Below are 18,336 nucleotides of genomic sequence, written 5' to 3' on the forward strand. Positions count from 1 at the left end.
TAATTCAAACAATAAAAAACAAAAGAAATAGTGAGTGATGGAAATCATCGACTGACTCATTGGCATGACACTGAGTTGTGAATATCACTGTTTTGTGAAAAATAAGCGAACTTTAAAATGCCATGACTTTCTTATTTTACATCCGATTTTGATGAAATTTTCAGCGTTATGCTGGTTTGATTTTTCTCTATTTATTCAAATCAACATTTTTCTGGGGTGGATTTTACCTTTAAATCTTTGTGAAACACTCCCCTGGTCTACTCGTATACCATAGCTAGCACAAGTCTAGTTGCATCTGCTTATCTCATTATATTTTAACCATTTGAGGAGGAAATCATCATAATACTTGCCATTTGTGTTATCCCTCTTGCTGTATTCTTACACTCAATCTACTGGACATTACTAAGTCACTCAAGTAAACGGCATGAGCTACATCCAGAGGGTTCCCAGCTTTTCAAGAAAACAAAATTCCCTGTGATTTTTCCCTGATGAAGTTCAAAAATTCCCTGATGATTATTTAAACCCATTCCCAGTTTTGCACGTTTTCTAAGTTGTTGCAGTAATTACATGAAAAAAAAAACTCCATAACCAGTCATTCAATGGATGCTGTTTTGATATGCAACAAATAAGAACTGAATCTGACTGAATACCATGCTTTCGACTTTTGGGCCGATCAAAATTCCGATTTTTTTTTTTCCCTCATTCGAGACATTTCCCCTGATTTCAGGTATTTTTTAATCAAATTCCCTGATTTTTCCCTGACTGGAAAAAAGTAAATAACTTTCCCTGATGATGGGCTGGGAACCCTGATCCAGGAACTATTTGGTCATTGTTGGTAGTGAGAATTGCAACAATAGAGCACTTATGAAAAGAGGATCCAGAATGCTAGATTGGAAATTACTGAAAATCTTTTTCCTTTTTACTTAGAAATAAAGAAAAACACATCTTATAACATGCTTTGGATAAAGACATGCTCTGCACATAGATGCTCTAACAAACTGACATCTTCATTTAGAGTCTTCTGGTCAAGCCTTTCACAGCAACTCTTCACTTTTTTCAAAATTCTCACAATGAAAAAATTAAAGACACCCAGAAAATACAAAGAATTGGTGAGAAAATCATTACTTTAATGATATACAATTAATAAACAAACCAGAATACATTATTTCAAATATGTAACTAAAAATTCAAATATTCATGATGATAAAGGCCAGCCAATGAATTACCCTCCTTTTTAGTACATGGAAATTACAACCTGCACTGTATAGAAACATAATGCCACGATGCAGAAGTTGACTTTTGGAAAATAAACAGAGGAAAAAAAGTGTCATTTCAAAGAACCTGTATGGTAATGCAAGGTATCACTAATGAGGAATCTATGTCACACAAGAACTACATGATAAACATAATACATTATATAAATATTACACGGATAATTTAAGCATAAGATATTAAAAGGATAATTTGAGCATGATTATGAAGCACCATGGCCGAAGATATCGGCAAAAATGAAATGCTTACAAATTCATTTACCCTGTGCAACTTGGTTTTTAAAAATTGCCGACGCCTGTGTGGGAAGATTCAACAATAAAAGAGTTACTGGGAGCAAGGACAGGAAGCACAAAACTTTGTGATTCATTGTATGTCTGATACTACATTGATCATAATGTGCTACCAATCGTGAAAAAATTATCTTTACAATCAATCACTAGCAGAGCTGCATTTGCATTTTCAGTATTCTTATCCCCCAAAATCAGTATTTTTACCGTGTGAGATAAAGACCTGCCAACCTCTGGGAATGAAAAACTGTTTTGTGATAAAAAAAAATTTATTTTTCCCAAAAAAGTGTATTTCATAATAAAATGCTTGCCGCACTAGCTCATCGCGGCGCTCAAGCTGCATGCAAGCTAAAATGCGCACTGCTCTTGCAGATGAAAAAAAAACAACATTAAAACATGTGTATATCTTCACCCTGGTTTTAACAAAATGATTGAAAAAAAAAACAAGTTACATGAAATTACATTGATCTAATAACCATATTTGTGTACGTTTTATGAAATAGAGACATATAGAGATTATTTTTCTCAATAAATTACGATTTAGTAAAAAAAAATAAAAAAAACATATTTTTCAAAGAAAAAACCTACTGCCGTATTTTTTGGTTGCAAAAACGTACTGGTTGGCAGCTCTGCACTAGGCATTGTATTGAATGGTCCTTGGGCTTGTTTCATTAAGATATACAATTATAGTAACTTTGTTATTAACTACCATGATGGCAACATGGCTCAGCAGCCAATCAGAGTCAAGCTTACCATGGTAGTTAAGTTAATATGGTTTTAAGTCTTTGTGAAACAGGCCCCAGAACTGTCCTGGTCAGGTGGTCAAATTTGAAAAGCGGGTAAATTTACAAGCAAGAATAGTTGTTGATCTCAATTCACACACAGTAAGATCAATCCAACGTCTGCTTAAAGGCCACCGCACACCTTGCGACCCGACTGGTCTACGACTGGCTTGCGAATGAGTGACGTCACAGCTCTTGTCAGCTTGAGAGTCACAGACCGGTCAGAGACAAATCTCAAGGAAAATCGTAAGGATTTGACATGTTGAATCCTTACGACTGGATCACAAGCTCAATCCAACTTCCAGCAGCCAATCAGACATGAGAGGCACACTTAAATACCGACGCGTACATGATAGGCAACGCGCATACGCAGTAGTAAGCGTCATTTTCTCAGTTGCTATGGCAAAAAGCGCATGCGTGAGCCGCTGACAGAAGGGTAGTCGGATTGCAAGGTGTGCGTTGTCGAGGCTTATGACTACCTTGCGACTCATGTCCCCTCACTCAGTCACAGACCAGTAAGGTGTGCGGTGGTCTTAACATATCTGGATCAGTATTCAATTTACAAAGAAATATATTTACTGTTAGATACATTCAAAACAACATGTGGCATTTTACAAAAGAATTTTTTTGGCCAATTATCATTCCTGATGAATTCACACACTGTCAATGTAAACTCCTATGCACAATATAGTGAATGATAATGATGTCATAATAACGTTCTTTCCTTCTTTAATTATCTTTGTTATTTGTGTACAGTAATGTGAAAAACTTTCCGTTCATAAAGCACTGGAAATCATTTTTCTTATCTGCATTTCTTGATTCTAGTGGCCCAATTGTAGATTCGAGAGGATTCCAATTTGCCTAAAATTTCGCGGAAAAGTTCCATAAATACTAGGGTGAAAAATTTAAGCAGCTTGAACACCAAAAGTGACCATGAGTTTTACGCAAAGTTGGAAAAAGGAAGAAATCTGCAGATTGAATTGAATAATGGCCTGGAATCAAAGTGATATGTAATATATGAGGTAGAGAGCAAAACGTTTGGTAACTCCTCACAGCTACAACCAATTATCACACTATTACATACATGTATACAAGCATACAATCTTTATCATAGTATTTGGTTTTTTCCTCGCCTATATCAACATGGAACTAAAATATAGTTTGATTGTTTGCAAGTCATATCATCTATAGAACAAATATGTGTACCAAAAGCTATTATAAGAAAGCAGAGTGCTAAGAAAGTATCAAAATAATATTTTTGTTTCATTACGTTTCCCCGTGAATATTCACCATGCGTAATATCAAATAGTAGAGACTGTCCGATACAATCAAATTATTTGTATATAAGTATAATGTAAAACAAGATATCTCACATCCATTATACAGACATATTAATCATAATCACAGTTAAAAATAACAAAATTATCAATCCTTTCATAATAAATAAACATAATGGAACATCAAACAAAGTGTTAAATAATATCACTTTTATTAAAGACAACTTAACTTAAATAAGCCTTTACAGTTAACCTTAGCTTTTAATTTTCCATTTCAGTTAAAAATAGGCCCTTACATTCCATGTTAGACATGCATAGAAAGGAGAAATATACATATACTTTATATAACTCTATTATTTACAACTTTTAATTTACATAGTAAGGTGAGTTAAACAAAAACTATGCAAACTTATAATAAAACAAGGTATGAAAGAGACTGTTATTGATAAAGAATGATGTCTCTAGATTTCTTGCAATTTCACTTTTACTCATTGACAATTTTGGAATTGTCTTGAAAACAGATCTCCAATTTTTTTCATAAAGTTGATAAACGCAATATTTCAAGTGTATTTCAATCACCAATCATTATAGATCCTAATCACAAACAAGATGTGAGTATAAAGCTCTTTTCATTGAATATCAATTTATTCATGCTTAAAACTAATGTAAGGAAAGAAAACCGTCACAACTACTTCAATCTTGCTCATACAAGCAAACCCACTTTGAAACATATTAGTGATTCTGAATGAAAATTCTTCCATTGCATCCCTGTGTGCCTTGTTTGGTCACAAGTACAATTTACGAAACACAAGCCCGGAATATGATTTGAGCAAACACAGGACAAAAATCTGTGCCATCAAATATTATTAGATTGTCCCAATTATACAAGAACCTGAAAGCTTTTAAAGCTTCTTCTTCTTGTCTTTACTCCTCAACGTCCCGTATCAGGAACCACCCAAAGAGGAAAGCTTCCCAGAGAATGGATGAATACCGACTACAAAACGGATATGAAACATAATGTGTTCACAAACTCGTACAAGGAGATTTTACACCAATCAAAACCCATGTATGAAGCAAGAAGAGCGTTTATCATGCAATGCGTGTGATCACCCTGCTTGTTCCGAACAGACGATGGTATTGGCGAGTTCACATGTCTTCAGGCCCCCAGATGACATTGGAGTAGTTTTCCTTCAACAGCGTATGTAGTCGCTCGGCGTGGGCTTGGCCCGTTGTCTCCACGATGCATTTGACCTGTTGGTGTATCAAGGAAAGCCAAGGACAGTGTTCAATACTCATTCGAAAGATCAATGTCATTTCATGTATACCTACAAATCTTGTTCCTTCGATTTCTACATCAGTTTCTGAAATCTGAATTCTATCAATATTTCTTCCTCTGTCACACTGAGTTTTTCATTTTCCTCTATATCTCCATTCCCCTTCATACTTTTTCTTTCAGCTTCCTCAACTCCTTTGTAATTTGTCTTTTCCTGCTCTTCATTCTGGTCTCCCAGACTCTAACAACAAAACTTCTTCCACATCTCCCTCCATTTCTTTTCTTCTTCCTCCTCCTTCTTCTCTTATTCCTCTTCCATCTTTTTCTTCTGTCTCCCTTATATTCTTCATTCTCCCTCATATTCTTCATTCTCCCTCCTCTTCTCTTTCCATCTTCATCTTCTCATCATCATCAACCCCCTTCTTTTTTTCTTATTTTTTCTCTTCTTTGTCATCCTCCTTCTCGCCCTCCTCCTCTTCATCTTTTTTCCTTCCCATCCTTCTCCACATCCACTTCTTCCTCTTTTTCTTCTGTATTCTCCACCTTCTTCTCCCATTCTGTTCGAGGATATTATACAATGAAGGACGGATCTTTATAGTGATAGATGATTTCTATTACTTTACTTCAAATAAGAATTTCGGATCAATCTACCTGAACTTGAAATATTGCACTTTTCAGGAAAGCCCTCTCATGGAAAATATCCTTGATACTGCAAGACATAAGACAAATTATAAAATATCAATATTGTACAAACAATAGTGTTGTATACTCAATAATGTGAGGTTTAATGCAATTTACTCAGACAAAAATTGTTCCATTTAAAGTATTTACGATGAGCCAAAATCAAACCAAACACCATAACATCAACCCTGACCCAAATGCATATGGTTCTGAAACAAAACCCTTACCAAAATCATAACCTGATATACTTGTGGGTATAAGAATGCTTGCAGAGGGAGTGGAGAATGTGCATAAATTGTTTGAACGCAAGCCGGATGAAAATTACATGGTTCTGAGACAAAACCTTTACCGCGATCATAACCTGACGTAATGAAGATATGAAGTATTGGAATGCTTGCAGAGGGAGTGGTGAATGTGCATAAACTGCTTAAATGCAAGCCAGATGAAAATTACATAGTTCTGAAACAAAACCTTTACCACAATCATAACCCGACTTAATGAAGATATTAAGTATAAGAATGCTTGCAGAGGGAGTGGAGAATGTGCATAAACTGCTTAAACGCAAGCCAGATGAAAATTACATAGTTCTGAAACAAAACCTTTACCACAATCATAACCCGACGTAATGAAGATATGAAGTATTGGAATGCTTGCAGAGGGAGTGGAGAATGTGCATAAACTGCTTAAACGCAAGCCAGATGAAAATTACATAGTTCTCAAACAAAACCTTTACCACAATCATAACCCGACTTAATGAAGATATTAAGTATAAGAATGCTTGCAGAGGGAGTGGAGAATGTGCATAAACTGCTTAAACGCAAGCCAGATGAAAATTACATAGTTCTGAAACAAAACCTTTACCACAATCATAACCCGATGTAATGAAGATATTTAGTATTGGAATGCTTGCAAAGGGAGTGGAGAATGTGTATTACATCACTTGAAGGCAAGCCTGATGACATCACATGATTTTTTTTTTCTTCTGACATTTACACAAGCCCATGTAATACGCACTGACTGTAATCATTACACAGCCTTCTCATTGGCGAGGGTATTTATGCTATGATATATTATTTATGTCAAAGCACAACATAAAAAGGAGATTATCATGAACTGTTACACATAAATAACCATGGAAACCATCCATACCTGACCCCCAATTTGAGGAGGATCTGTGTGAGCTCTGCGATGCCACCCGGTCTGTCGCTGACCGTCACAATGAATCGAACCAATCGGCTGTCGGTAGCCAGACCCCTCTCCAAGACACGCCCCAAAACTGTGGTATCAATGTTGCCGCCACACATGGGCACCACCACTCTGTAATAAGAATTTTGAGATCGAAATAAATTTATAACAAAACCAGTCAAATGCTGAAATCAGAAAATAAAGTTGTTCATAAATGACTCATTAACAAAATTTGGCAAAAAACACTTCATCAATATCAAAGTAGGCCTACTTTAGTCTAATTATATATGTCTTTCACGCATAATTTGATGGGTTTTTTAATACAATGTACAATCCGACTGGTGTTAATTTCCTAACTATGAATTGGGGATTTGATCCCCCCACCCCCAAATTTTTTGGACAGTGCACCTTACAAGTAAGTGACTTTACTTTAGGATAAAAACACTAAATAAGTAGATTCTAAGATTGAGACTTTTTTAGACTTGCCATTAATCACAATATTTATGTGTAATTTCAGAATAAAAGAAATTCGGTACAAAGTATAATCAGATATTTCTCCATATGAGGAAAAAGGTACTTTGCTTCCGTGTTACAATGACCATATACCATTGCCATTACTGTTACCATTACAATTACCATTATCAATAACGTTATCATTATCATCACCATTATTATAAATAAATGACAATACATTACAACATGTCCTTATGATCCACTAACCTCTTGCCAGCCAGTTCAGGCAGTTGTCCACTGAGGATGGCTGCTAGCCCGGTAGCCCCTGCTCCTTCCACTACGGCCTTCTCTACTTCAATCAATCTGAGAATGGCTAAGGCAATCGTATCTTCCCTGCAAAACCAAGACAAGAAACATGGGCGCATCATTACAAAGTATTTGGGGGATGTTATCAAGTAAAGATAAATTATTACTATTTACAACTGAATGTGACTTATTGTACATGGCTTTTCTGAGATTTACAGTTACTTACTCTTAAACATTTGTCATCACACAAGAAACAAGAAGGATTTTTTTTTTTGGGGGGGTGACAAGTCAGGTGACAGGAGCCATATATACTCAATGTGCACTTCATGTTTGCATATGCTCCAACCCAAATGTTATTATCATTATTTCATGATACTGATAATATTGAATGAAAGCCTACACGAATCTCTAATCAGAGTAACTCAAAGACATTTATTTTTACTAACAACAACAGTTTTTTTTAATGCAACAGTGGTAACTAACATCTTTGAAATATTGTGTTTCTCTGGTAAATAAAACTTTCCTAAATACAACCTAGGCACACCACTTTAGGACATGATACAATCTTACAAATGTAGTTGATATCATCCTGAAAGCATTACTTACGCAACGGTGACCATCTTGTCAATGAGGTGATGACATGTAGCAAAGGAGTTGACACCAACTACTGGAACTGCCAAACCTGAGGGTGAAAGAGATCATTGATTATTATTAACATGGAAATCGATATGGTAAGACTACCATATGCCATACCATGGCAATGCAGTTCAGAAACAATCGGATCTACTGTAGTTCTTTTACATCATCATCCTAATTTAAGAATTTGTGTGCTGAATTTTGTGGGCGATATTTGAGTATTGAGGGAGTAATTCGAACTGAAGCAAACAACCTACTGAATGATTGCCTGACTGGTCACATGCTGTCCCTTTCAAACTTTGTACGGTTGAGATATAACGGATAGAGAATAATGACCAATCAACTTTTTTAGTGAATGAACTTGGAAATGTCAGGGAAGTATGTGAATGTCTATTGACATTGTTCATGTCTAAAATTTTTGTTTTCATGTTTCAAGAAGTTCTGAACAAAATGACATTTCTATACCCATTATCTGAGTGCTAAATGCAATTTTTTACTAAGTATAATTTCCGGTGGGTTTTTTTTCAACAAACAGAGATTCACTCTTTTTTTTTAAGTTCAATGTTTCTGACAAAAATAATCCAAGCATTTCCTATATAATGGTAACAGCAATTAAAAGCTTACCATCAGCCAATGTTGGTCCTACTTTGAAGTATGTTGGTCTGCCAGCTTCAAGGGCTGCTGAAAAGCTCTTAGTCTGGTCTGATTCTACACCCTGTTTTCAAAAAAAATAAAATAAAATAAGATACAGATAGTGAGTGGTCATAAGGCAATTCAAATTATCTTGGTGACAGATGATCAATGTCAGTACCACTGCCACTGGGTGACTAAAATCTTGGTATCTCAAAATATATTAATGAACATTAGAAGATTGATTTTTTGTTGATTTTTGCTAATAATTGATTTGTATTTTTGTATAGTTTATTTGTATGTTAAAAAATGTATATAGAAATGAAGTACATCAATAAATGAATAAATAAATAAATATATATAAATAAATAAACTAAAATTAAAAAATAAATAAAATAAAATGAAATAAATAAAATAAATATATAAAATAAATTAATAAAATAGTCACCATATAAAAAAAAGTCTACATGTATGTAGTAATCTAAAGGCTAACATGGTAAATATCTATTTCAAGATTTGGTACAAATGATTTTTTTAATACCTGACAAGTCATATTCAAGAATAAATCAATTCAAACTTACAATGATTTGGACAGAAGGGTTGAGGCTCTTGATTGCGAGTGCCAAACCAGCGATAAGCCCTGCCCCTCCAACGGGACAGACGACCGCATCCACGTCAGGGACTTGTTCAAGAATCTCCAATCCCATAGTGCCTTGTCCAGAGATGATATGTGGGTTGTCATATCTGAAGACAGCACAAAATAAAGTTGATACAATCAGTGTTGATACATTCTTTTTAAATATGAAAACAGCAATGAAAAGAAATATTCTTAATATGAAGAAGAAAATGAAAAGAAATAATCCTCTCAATATGAAAGAATAAGTAGCAGTTATGCATCAGTCACCCATTGTATTTTGACGTATCCACAATTATTCACCTTGTTTGCCCTTTTCTTGATCGAGCACTTTTGAACTTACTTGATTACAGAAAAACATTGCAATTTTTCTTAAAGGGATGCTCCGGGCTGAAAATATTTATATCAAAATAAATAGCGTAAAATTCACAGAGCAATATACTGAAATTTTCATCAAAATCTGATGACAAATAGCGAAGTTATTGAATTTTAAAGTTTAGCTATATATTGTGAAAACAGTTATATGTATGTTGTCATGAATATTCATTAGATGGGCTGATGAAGTCACATCCCAACTTTCCTTTTTCTTATGTTATAACATGAAATCATAATTGTTTCTTGTTTTCATACATGTGTGAATATATGTCTCCCTTGTAATGAAATAGGTTGCAGCAATGAATATCTAATGACTTTTATCAGTTGTTATTCCAATATTTTTGGTTCTTGAAGGAACAAATTGAATAAATCTAATTTCAATAAAATACAAAATACAGTTGGGGATATGACATCATCAGTTTGCTCATTGTATATTCATGAAGACATGCCTAGAACTGTTTCACTGGAATAATGCAAATCTTTAAAATGCAATAACTTCGCTATTTGTCATCAGATTTTGATGAAATTTTCCGCATTTAGCTCTGTGAATTTTACTCTACTTACTTAGATATAAATATTTTCAGCCCGGAGCATCCCTTTAATCAGTGATTATCTTTCAAGCTGTGACACCTGCATTGGATTACCTATCTATATCATTATTAATGGTACTTAATTCATTCAACAGAATAAAAAGTGAAGGTAGATTTACATACAACCTACCAGCAAAATGTTATTTTAATAGCATTCAACAGTACAAATGCAAATGTTAAGCTCTCGCATACCATCAATGATGACAACCAAAAACCATCTGCAAACTTTGAATGGGAACATAGATCATGCAACTTACATGTAGTAGTGGAAAACAAGAATTCATTAAAATATTAGCAAAGCCATGACTAAAGTATCAGACAACTTTTCTTCACACAATGAACCCATTACAAATCAACTGGTGCTGTATAAAAGGCAGGGTACCTAATGCTAAAATAACTTTCCATTATTTAAAAGAACATTCATTCTTTCTTTTTTTTTGCCATTGCAGAAAAAAAATAGGTTGTTTGTTCCTAGAATTCCAAACTTGTTTCGTTGCTAGAAATGAATAAAAAAAACTTTCAAATCAGCATATTTTATGGTCATGCGAGTTCCAAACTTGGCACAAAATGATGCGCAATGATTCAAAGAAAGAAAGAAAAGATAATGACATGTCAAAACATTGTAAGATTATGTGGCAATCAAAGAGAAAACATTCTCAATTGTGGGTCAGGAGTAATGAATACCAGGTAGTATGGCTAAAATATAACCTCAGCAAAACTTTAAATTATCATCATGGTTTTTTTACTTACCCATTGACATAGAAATATCCCCTCTTCTTGGCTAAATACGTAGCAAGCTTCTTGGACTGTGAAGACAAAAATAAAGAAGCAAAATTAACAATTCAATATTTCAAGGTAATCAAACTTCATACTCAGCATGAAAATTATACACAGTCATTGGTACACTATAGATACCAAGTACATTGGTAAATAAAAATTTAAAAAATGTACATGAATACAAAGTATGTGATACAGTGTGAATTCAATTGTTCTATTTGTTCAGCTGGACTGTGAAAGCATGAACATACAAATTTTAAGAAATCGGGGGCTTCGGAGCAAAATTCATTTAATCAGGATAAAGCTCGCAAATCCAAGGTGCAGAAAGAGTTGCATTTCAAATCATAAAGCTGTTGGAATCACTGTAAGCAACAAACATGTCAATCATAGAGTGACGTCACGATCTCCCATAACATTTGCAGATTTACAATTCAAAATAAATTGAAATGACTGTGGAGTAGTCAAGTTGAACTTTATGTACATTCCAATGTCTAACAGCACAAAATACAGCTCATAGCCAACATTTAACAAAGAAAATATTTTTTGAGAAGTTGGCCACGATTTCATGACCACTTCCGTACAGATACTGAGCTGCCAAAGTTAAACTGAATTAATTGAACTGATTTTATTCAGACAAGTGAAAAACATGTCTCGGGAAAGAAAATAGAGGTTAAAGGAACATGTACAAGGTTAGATGTTGTTTGAAGGTTTGCATGGTGGTATGTACAATCGCTGATGTGGTTTACGGTACACCATGTGAAGTGTTGTAGAAACAGTGGATAGGAGAAGAGAAGAAATGGATAGGCGAGAAAGTGGAGATTTGAGAGTAGAGTATTCTTTCTTGAAAGTAGTCCTGAAAAGGACTGTAAACCAGGAAAGATCCTATCCACTGTTTCTACAACACTTCACATGGTGTACCGTAAACCACATCAGCGAATGTACAAGGTTGTTTCCCAGAGTTACAAAAACTACAAATGATAAATGTAATTTAAATATTGATAAACTCAAAAAACAAACTTGTACAAAAAGTTTTATATTGTGATTTCTGTTTAACTTTTCAAGCTTTACACGAAAGCACTGAGGAAGAATATAAACCTTAATAGTCTGCAGGCACAGACCCTGATTGAAACTTTGATCAACAAAATTATGGGTCTTCACACAAAGGCTAGCACATGTATATAAAACTTGCTGTTTCGGAGGGCCTTCATTGTAGGCTGCGCATTCAGACCCCTTATTATCAATGATAATAATAATTGGCTTTTATATAGCGCTTTATCGATCTACGACTGCTCAAAGCACTTCACAATTATTATTACCCAGTCTCTGGATTCACTAGTGGGTGCGTCGTGGTCTAGTGGTTCTGACTCTCACATTTCAAACAGAGAGTCGTGGGTTCGAATCCTAGCCATGGCATGTTTTCCTTCAGCAAGAAATTTATCCACACTGTGCTGCAATTGACCCAGGTGAGGTAAATGGTTAACAGCAGGAAGTAATTCCTCAAAAAGCTGTGCACACCAGATTCGGTAGACTAGCTTAGCCGGGGTAATATAGGAGCACCTTGAGCACCTAGCAAGGTGTAAACGTGCGCAATACAATATATTATTATTCATAGCTTTTTAGCACCTTGTTAGGCGCACACTTGCTATGATACCAACCACAATGACGGTTGTTTCCTACTCGAGTGAAGGGTTTGCTGGGCAAACTAGTATGGGCTCACCTCTCCAATGTCTTCTCCCTTGATGAGAATGGTAGCTCCGTGCTGCTTGCATCGATCCACCTTCATGATCGGAGCAATCTTAGGCATCACCACGAAGATAGGGATACCAAGAAGCTTCCCGTGGTAGGCCATGGCCAGGGCGTGGTTGCCTGCCGATGCAGCTATCACTCCTCTCTGCTTGTACTCCTACATGATTGGATAAGAGGGGGAGGGGAGAGTGGGATATAGCGGGTTATTGCAAGTTCTTTGTAGCTGGTGAGTTATTTTAAAACTCAAGTTTTTTTTAATTCAAATCAACTTCCATGAAAAATAATAACGATAACTCACAAGTTTTTTTTTATTCAAATCAACTTCCATGAAAATAATAACAATAACTCACAATTTTTTTTTTGTTATTTCAATCAACTTCCATGAAAATAATAATAATAATATCCAACAATTTTATAGCACTTAATACAACAATTTTACAAAGTTTTGTACTTGAATACTATTACACAGGCTTTAGTATGTCTACCATGATCGAGCGCTCAAGGATTCAAAGAATTTCTTCCTAGAGAGTACTCTTTAACTTAAAGGGATCGTTTAACATTGTGAGAAGCTGATTTAAAAAATTCTCAAATTAAGATGAATTATGTTTATGAGTTTATGTACTTGTTCTAAGAAACCCTAGAAATCATCTTTATTTTGAATGAAAAGTTGTTAGTAGGTAGGAAAATGTGATTATATTAGAACTCGTCTACTAGACGATTTCCCAAATTACTGTGACATCCCGATTTGAAAATAAAATTGTATGCCTCCCTCCGCGTTGAGATCGTAACGGACACGCAAGCGAGAACTGTCAATCAACCAACAGTGAATGGGGGCAAGGCCGCTCCGGCCGGCATGCACCGAGAATTGTAAACATTACATGCAGCGCATGTTCTCTGCTGGCTCGTTTGACGGTTCTAGTCGAAGCAGAGAAAGTAGTATGAAAGAAGAAAAACAGATTCTGATAGCGCAACGAAAGATATGTACAGACCATCTAAGATAAGAAAAATGCAGACTTACTGACTCCTCGCCGGGATGGTAGTAACGTGGCAAATTTGGGGCGATGTACTTTAATATTACATGAAGATAAAGCGAAAGTGTAGCACCAGAATAAAATATGTGCGATCCAGAACATCATACATGTACTTGAGAATATAATAAGAACATGTGGTCTCTCGAGCTTTGCGTGTGTCGTGAGCTGAGGCATGGACCATGGCTAATATAGCTGAGGGAAGGATGGCTTTATCCCATGCGTGAACGTTTCGTTGTTTATGTGGGTATGCAAATTACTTGGTATTACGTAAGACTCTTCCCATATCGCTCGAAAAATGAACATAATACAGGACATTCATTTTTAATTGTGCAGTCACATGATTATAACATTTCATTTATTCAAGACTGTTTCTCTAATGGGCACCTTTTTGAGAGCAGTAATCAAAACTTGTGTAGTAAATCTGCCATATTTTACTCACGTATGCACTCCCTTCCTTTGAACGCGAGGTCATTTCTTCTTCTTTTGCTTGACAAATTTTTGGCGAAATACCTTTAGATTGTAAATTTTTAGATGAAAAACCTGGATCCACCCCTGCACAACGTAAAGCTGCCCCCCCCCCCCCCTCCAACACATAACTGCACAGCCCAACAACCAATGTATAACGAACATTTTTATAATAATTATATAAAAAGATTTGGTGCAGCATAAAATATATAAAATATAAAGGTATATGCTGGGGATAAAAAGGACATAAAAATAATTGCATTATTCTGTGGCCGGCGGCGAAAGCATAAAAATATTAGATTCTGGATTGGCGGTGTTCCGGCGGTATTGAAGCATGATCTTCCGCCGCCAGTGCCAGAATGTATATTTTTACGTACTTCGGGGGGGGGGGGGAAATATTTCCATCCACATTTCTTCCACATCGGCTGATAAATGCTTAATTATTATCATTTAGGGGGGGTGTCCCATGCAACTAAAGTCTGAATTTTTAAGTACATCGTAGCTTTATTCTTACAATCATGGACCTACTATGGCCTAAATTAATGATGCGAGCGCGAAGCGCGCAAGGTAATGTTTATTTTTATATTTCGCCTTGAAAAGAAATATAGGAGCGCGAACTTTTTTATGAACATGAACATCTTAAACGGGTCATTCTACTCACTTTTGGTAATCACGCAGGGTATGTTCATCTTAAACAATTCGATTTGATTTATTGTTCTCGTAAATGCGTATTAGCATTTTCATAACAAAAGAAACATAATATCGTTTAAAATTTTGGCATGAATAATAGAGTGTACTTATTAAAAATATGATTCAACCCACACACACCAAATGATCCACACCCAACATATTATGATATTAACAATTAGCAGGATCGAGGATTGTCATTATAAGCACATTGCTTGGAAAAAAATAACTGAAAACCCGAGATTCAAACTTATTAAATTGCATTGATTATACAACAGAATGGTGCGAGCGCGGAGCACGAAGAACGAGTTGAAAATTATTAATATTTTGACATGAAGAGCTGAATCGGGTCATTCTAATCAAATACGGTCTTATGGTAAGTATAAAGTTTATACGCCAAGCGAGCTGATATTTGTTGAAATTAAGATCTTAATACGAAACATTGTATAAACTGTTTTGGAATATTGCTGCATATTTTCCTGAATAATGATAAGAGCGCATGTAAAACGCAAGCTGATTTTTTAAAAAGTATATTCGCGATTGATTTTTTTTGTATAATGATTTCTACTTTTTCTGTTTTCAAATCGTTCCTCTTTTCTTATATATATATTCTTATATCCTTTCTTATCGTTCCTCTCTATTTCCGCTTTCTCTAGGCATAGATAGCAAAGCCCCAAGAAACTCCAGAATCCTGAGACGTCCAGATGGTATTTTGTACAAAAAAATGAAGTCACCAATCTAAAAATGTCACTTTAATCCGATTTTAAAAAATGTGGAAAGACACATGCAGGGTTCGGCGACAGGGCATATAAAGTTTAGTAATAAAATAGAGAAATGCGAGTAAACGCAAAGAGTTGAATTTGAAAAGTTTTTCGATTTTATATTAAAATCCTACATTTTTATTTCAATAGCATGTTCGTGATATTACTTATAACCCCTTATAACATTGCATTATGAAGGGTTATATATAGATATTCCCGTGATGCACATCAGTGTTTCCACTCCTCCCGAAATTTCGGGAAATTTTACCTTTTCCAGGAAAGGTGAAATTTCGGGAAATTTTACCTTTTCCAGGAAAGGTTCCGAATGAAACAAATCCATGCAGGAAATTTCGGGAAATCCAAAGCCTTATTACAAGTAAACAATAATTAAACATAGCAACTGTCAACATTCATGTTATATTTTAAAAATTGTTTGCTGAAAGTTTCGGCTGGCTACATTTTTGTACAATTTTTGTTAAAATCAAACTAAAAATTCTAGGAAATGTCTATAAATTCGAGAAATTTGTTTTGGATCTGTGGAAACACCGATGCACATGGCCTTTGTAAGCGGGGGTGCTAAATCACCTCCAAGATTTATATGGGGGTGATGTACAGGTTTGATCCAAACACCTTCATTTTGGTGCGGAAAACAAACTTTTTATTTTTGATTGTATGATTATTTTGCTTTAAATTTTAAGTATTTTCCTTTGTCAAAACTGCTATTTTGGTATTATTGGTTTTAGTAAACATGTGATATTCATCTTTTTCTTATTTTTATTTTCACATTTTTCCTTTCTTTTCTTTTTTTTTTCTTTCTTTCTTTCCCTCTTCCTTTTAAGGGGGTAACTACCCCACTTATCTAAAATTTAGGAGGGCGTGCCCCTTCCCCTCGCTTCCATTTATCGCTACCTTTCCCATTCCCTTCGTTAGTCTGGTAACCTTATTTCGACGTCAAAGTGTCCACTCTATTGTTCTACAACACAACGAACATGACTAAAGAAAGAAAATTGGGAGAGAGAAGTAAAATGAAAGGATCTGAAAACGACGTGTGACCAGGTTGAATTCTCTTATTCACAAAGTGCAACCCTGGACATGGAGGAATGGGGGGTCTGAACATGTGATTTTTGAAATCTTGAAATGAAAATCATTACATCATTATGGAATATAAACAGGGGAAAAGACAAACAAGAACATAGCAGACATTTTCGTTTCTAATATTAAAATGTCCTTTATTTTTTCTCCTATTTCTTGTGTTGTCCAAGGTTGGAGGTTGGTTGCTAGCGACCCCCTCCCTTCACGCTGGCGCATTTACACACTGACGAGGCGGATCGGAGAGTTGAAATCATTATATCTTCAGAATGGACGATGAAAAAAAATTAAAATTATTGAAAGGGGGAGCGGGAACGCTATAGATTATGCCTATACCTGCGGCCCCCTCAAAAAAAAAAATGGAGACGAGGGAAGTGGAAGGGGCGAGTAGCGTATAAGTTCTAAGTAATGATAATAATAGTAATAAAATAATATAATATTTATATAGCACACGTGTCCATCTTGTTAGGTGCTCAAGGTGCCCATGTATTATTATCACTGCTTGATTCGTGTGATCAAAACGAACATACCTATAATCCTTTATTTGAGCCCCTCCCCCGCGCAAACGAAAAAGACTACGAACTTCCACAACCATGCAAGGGAGAGGGGGGGGGGGAGAAGTGGTGTTCATTTTCAAAAGTGATTATATTATTTTATTTTTTGCTCACGAGCTACACTCCCGCATCGTAAATGTTCAAAATGTTTGTCGGTATAGCCCTTGATTCTACAAATGTATATCGGTAACGTGTACCGACGTCAGCTATACGACCATGAGTCTTGGAAGTGTTCAACACTCTCCTCAGTCACATTTTCTTCCACCATACCCAGGGCAGTACAGGCTTTCATCAGTTAAAGGTAGGGGTGGGAATTATCATTCACACTTTCCCGATAGGCTGCCAAAATCATTTTTTTTTGGTTTTTGTTTTGTTTTGGGGGGGGGGCATTATTCACGTTATTATTTATTTATTTATTCATTTATATATTAGAGGGCTTGACCTAACTAAAGATCGAAGTTCTAATACAGTCTTATCTTACCTTATCTCATGAGGTCTAAATATATCACATGCAAGCTAAATTTATTGTATATTTTTATTTAGAACTGAGAATTGAATATTCTGGGCAGTTATTGTAATCATGAAGAAGATGCGTATCTAACGAAAAGATTCGTGCGAGCGCGAAACACAGAAGTAATTTTTAATATACTCACCTACAAAAGTATTCGTTTTGCAGTGACTCATGAATGTACATGTAATACAAATCTCACCAATCAATAAAATGCGAGAGCGAGTTGTACATTTTCAATATCTGGGACTAAAAAATGTATATTCGAATCACATTTTCAACCATAAATTGGATGGATATATAAGCATAACTTTATGATGCGAGCGTGCATGAAGCG

The 18,336-nt window shown here is 35.3% G+C and overlaps 1 protein-coding gene across 2 annotated transcripts; it reads right to left on the reverse strand.

The window, feature by feature from the left end:
• Positions 1-1,106: 1,106 nt before the first annotated feature.
• LOC129270742 (L-threonine ammonia-lyase-like) lies at positions 1,107-14,095 on the reverse strand. 2 transcript variants are annotated; one of them, XM_064106486.1, is made up of 10 exons: positions 13,923-14,095; positions 12,876-13,061; positions 11,132-11,187; positions 9,364-9,526; positions 8,777-8,867; positions 8,123-8,198; positions 7,478-7,603; positions 6,722-6,889; positions 5,543-5,600; positions 1,107-4,869 (listed from the first exon to the last, which is right to left on the reverse strand). In XM_064106486.1, exons 2-10 carry the CDS (start codon positions 13,005-13,007, stop codon positions 4,765-4,767), a joined length of 975 nt encoding a protein of 324 aa, XP_063962556.1. In that variant the 5' UTR covers positions 13,008-13,061; positions 13,923-14,095; the 3' UTR covers positions 1,107-4,764. The 2 variants fall into 2 exon arrangements, with proteins under 2 accessions (XP_063962556.1, XP_063962557.1); XM_064106487.1 differs by lacking the exon at positions 13,923-14,095 and adding an exon at positions 13,636-13,842.
• Positions 14,096-18,336: the final 4,241 nt, after the last annotated feature.

This window comes from Lytechinus pictus, chromosome 11 (genome assembly GCF_037042905.1).
Source record: "Lytechinus pictus isolate F3 Inbred chromosome 11, Lp3.0, whole genome shotgun sequence".
Lineage (NCBI taxonomy): Eukaryota > Metazoa > Echinodermata > Echinoidea > Temnopleuroida > Toxopneustidae > Lytechinus > Lytechinus pictus.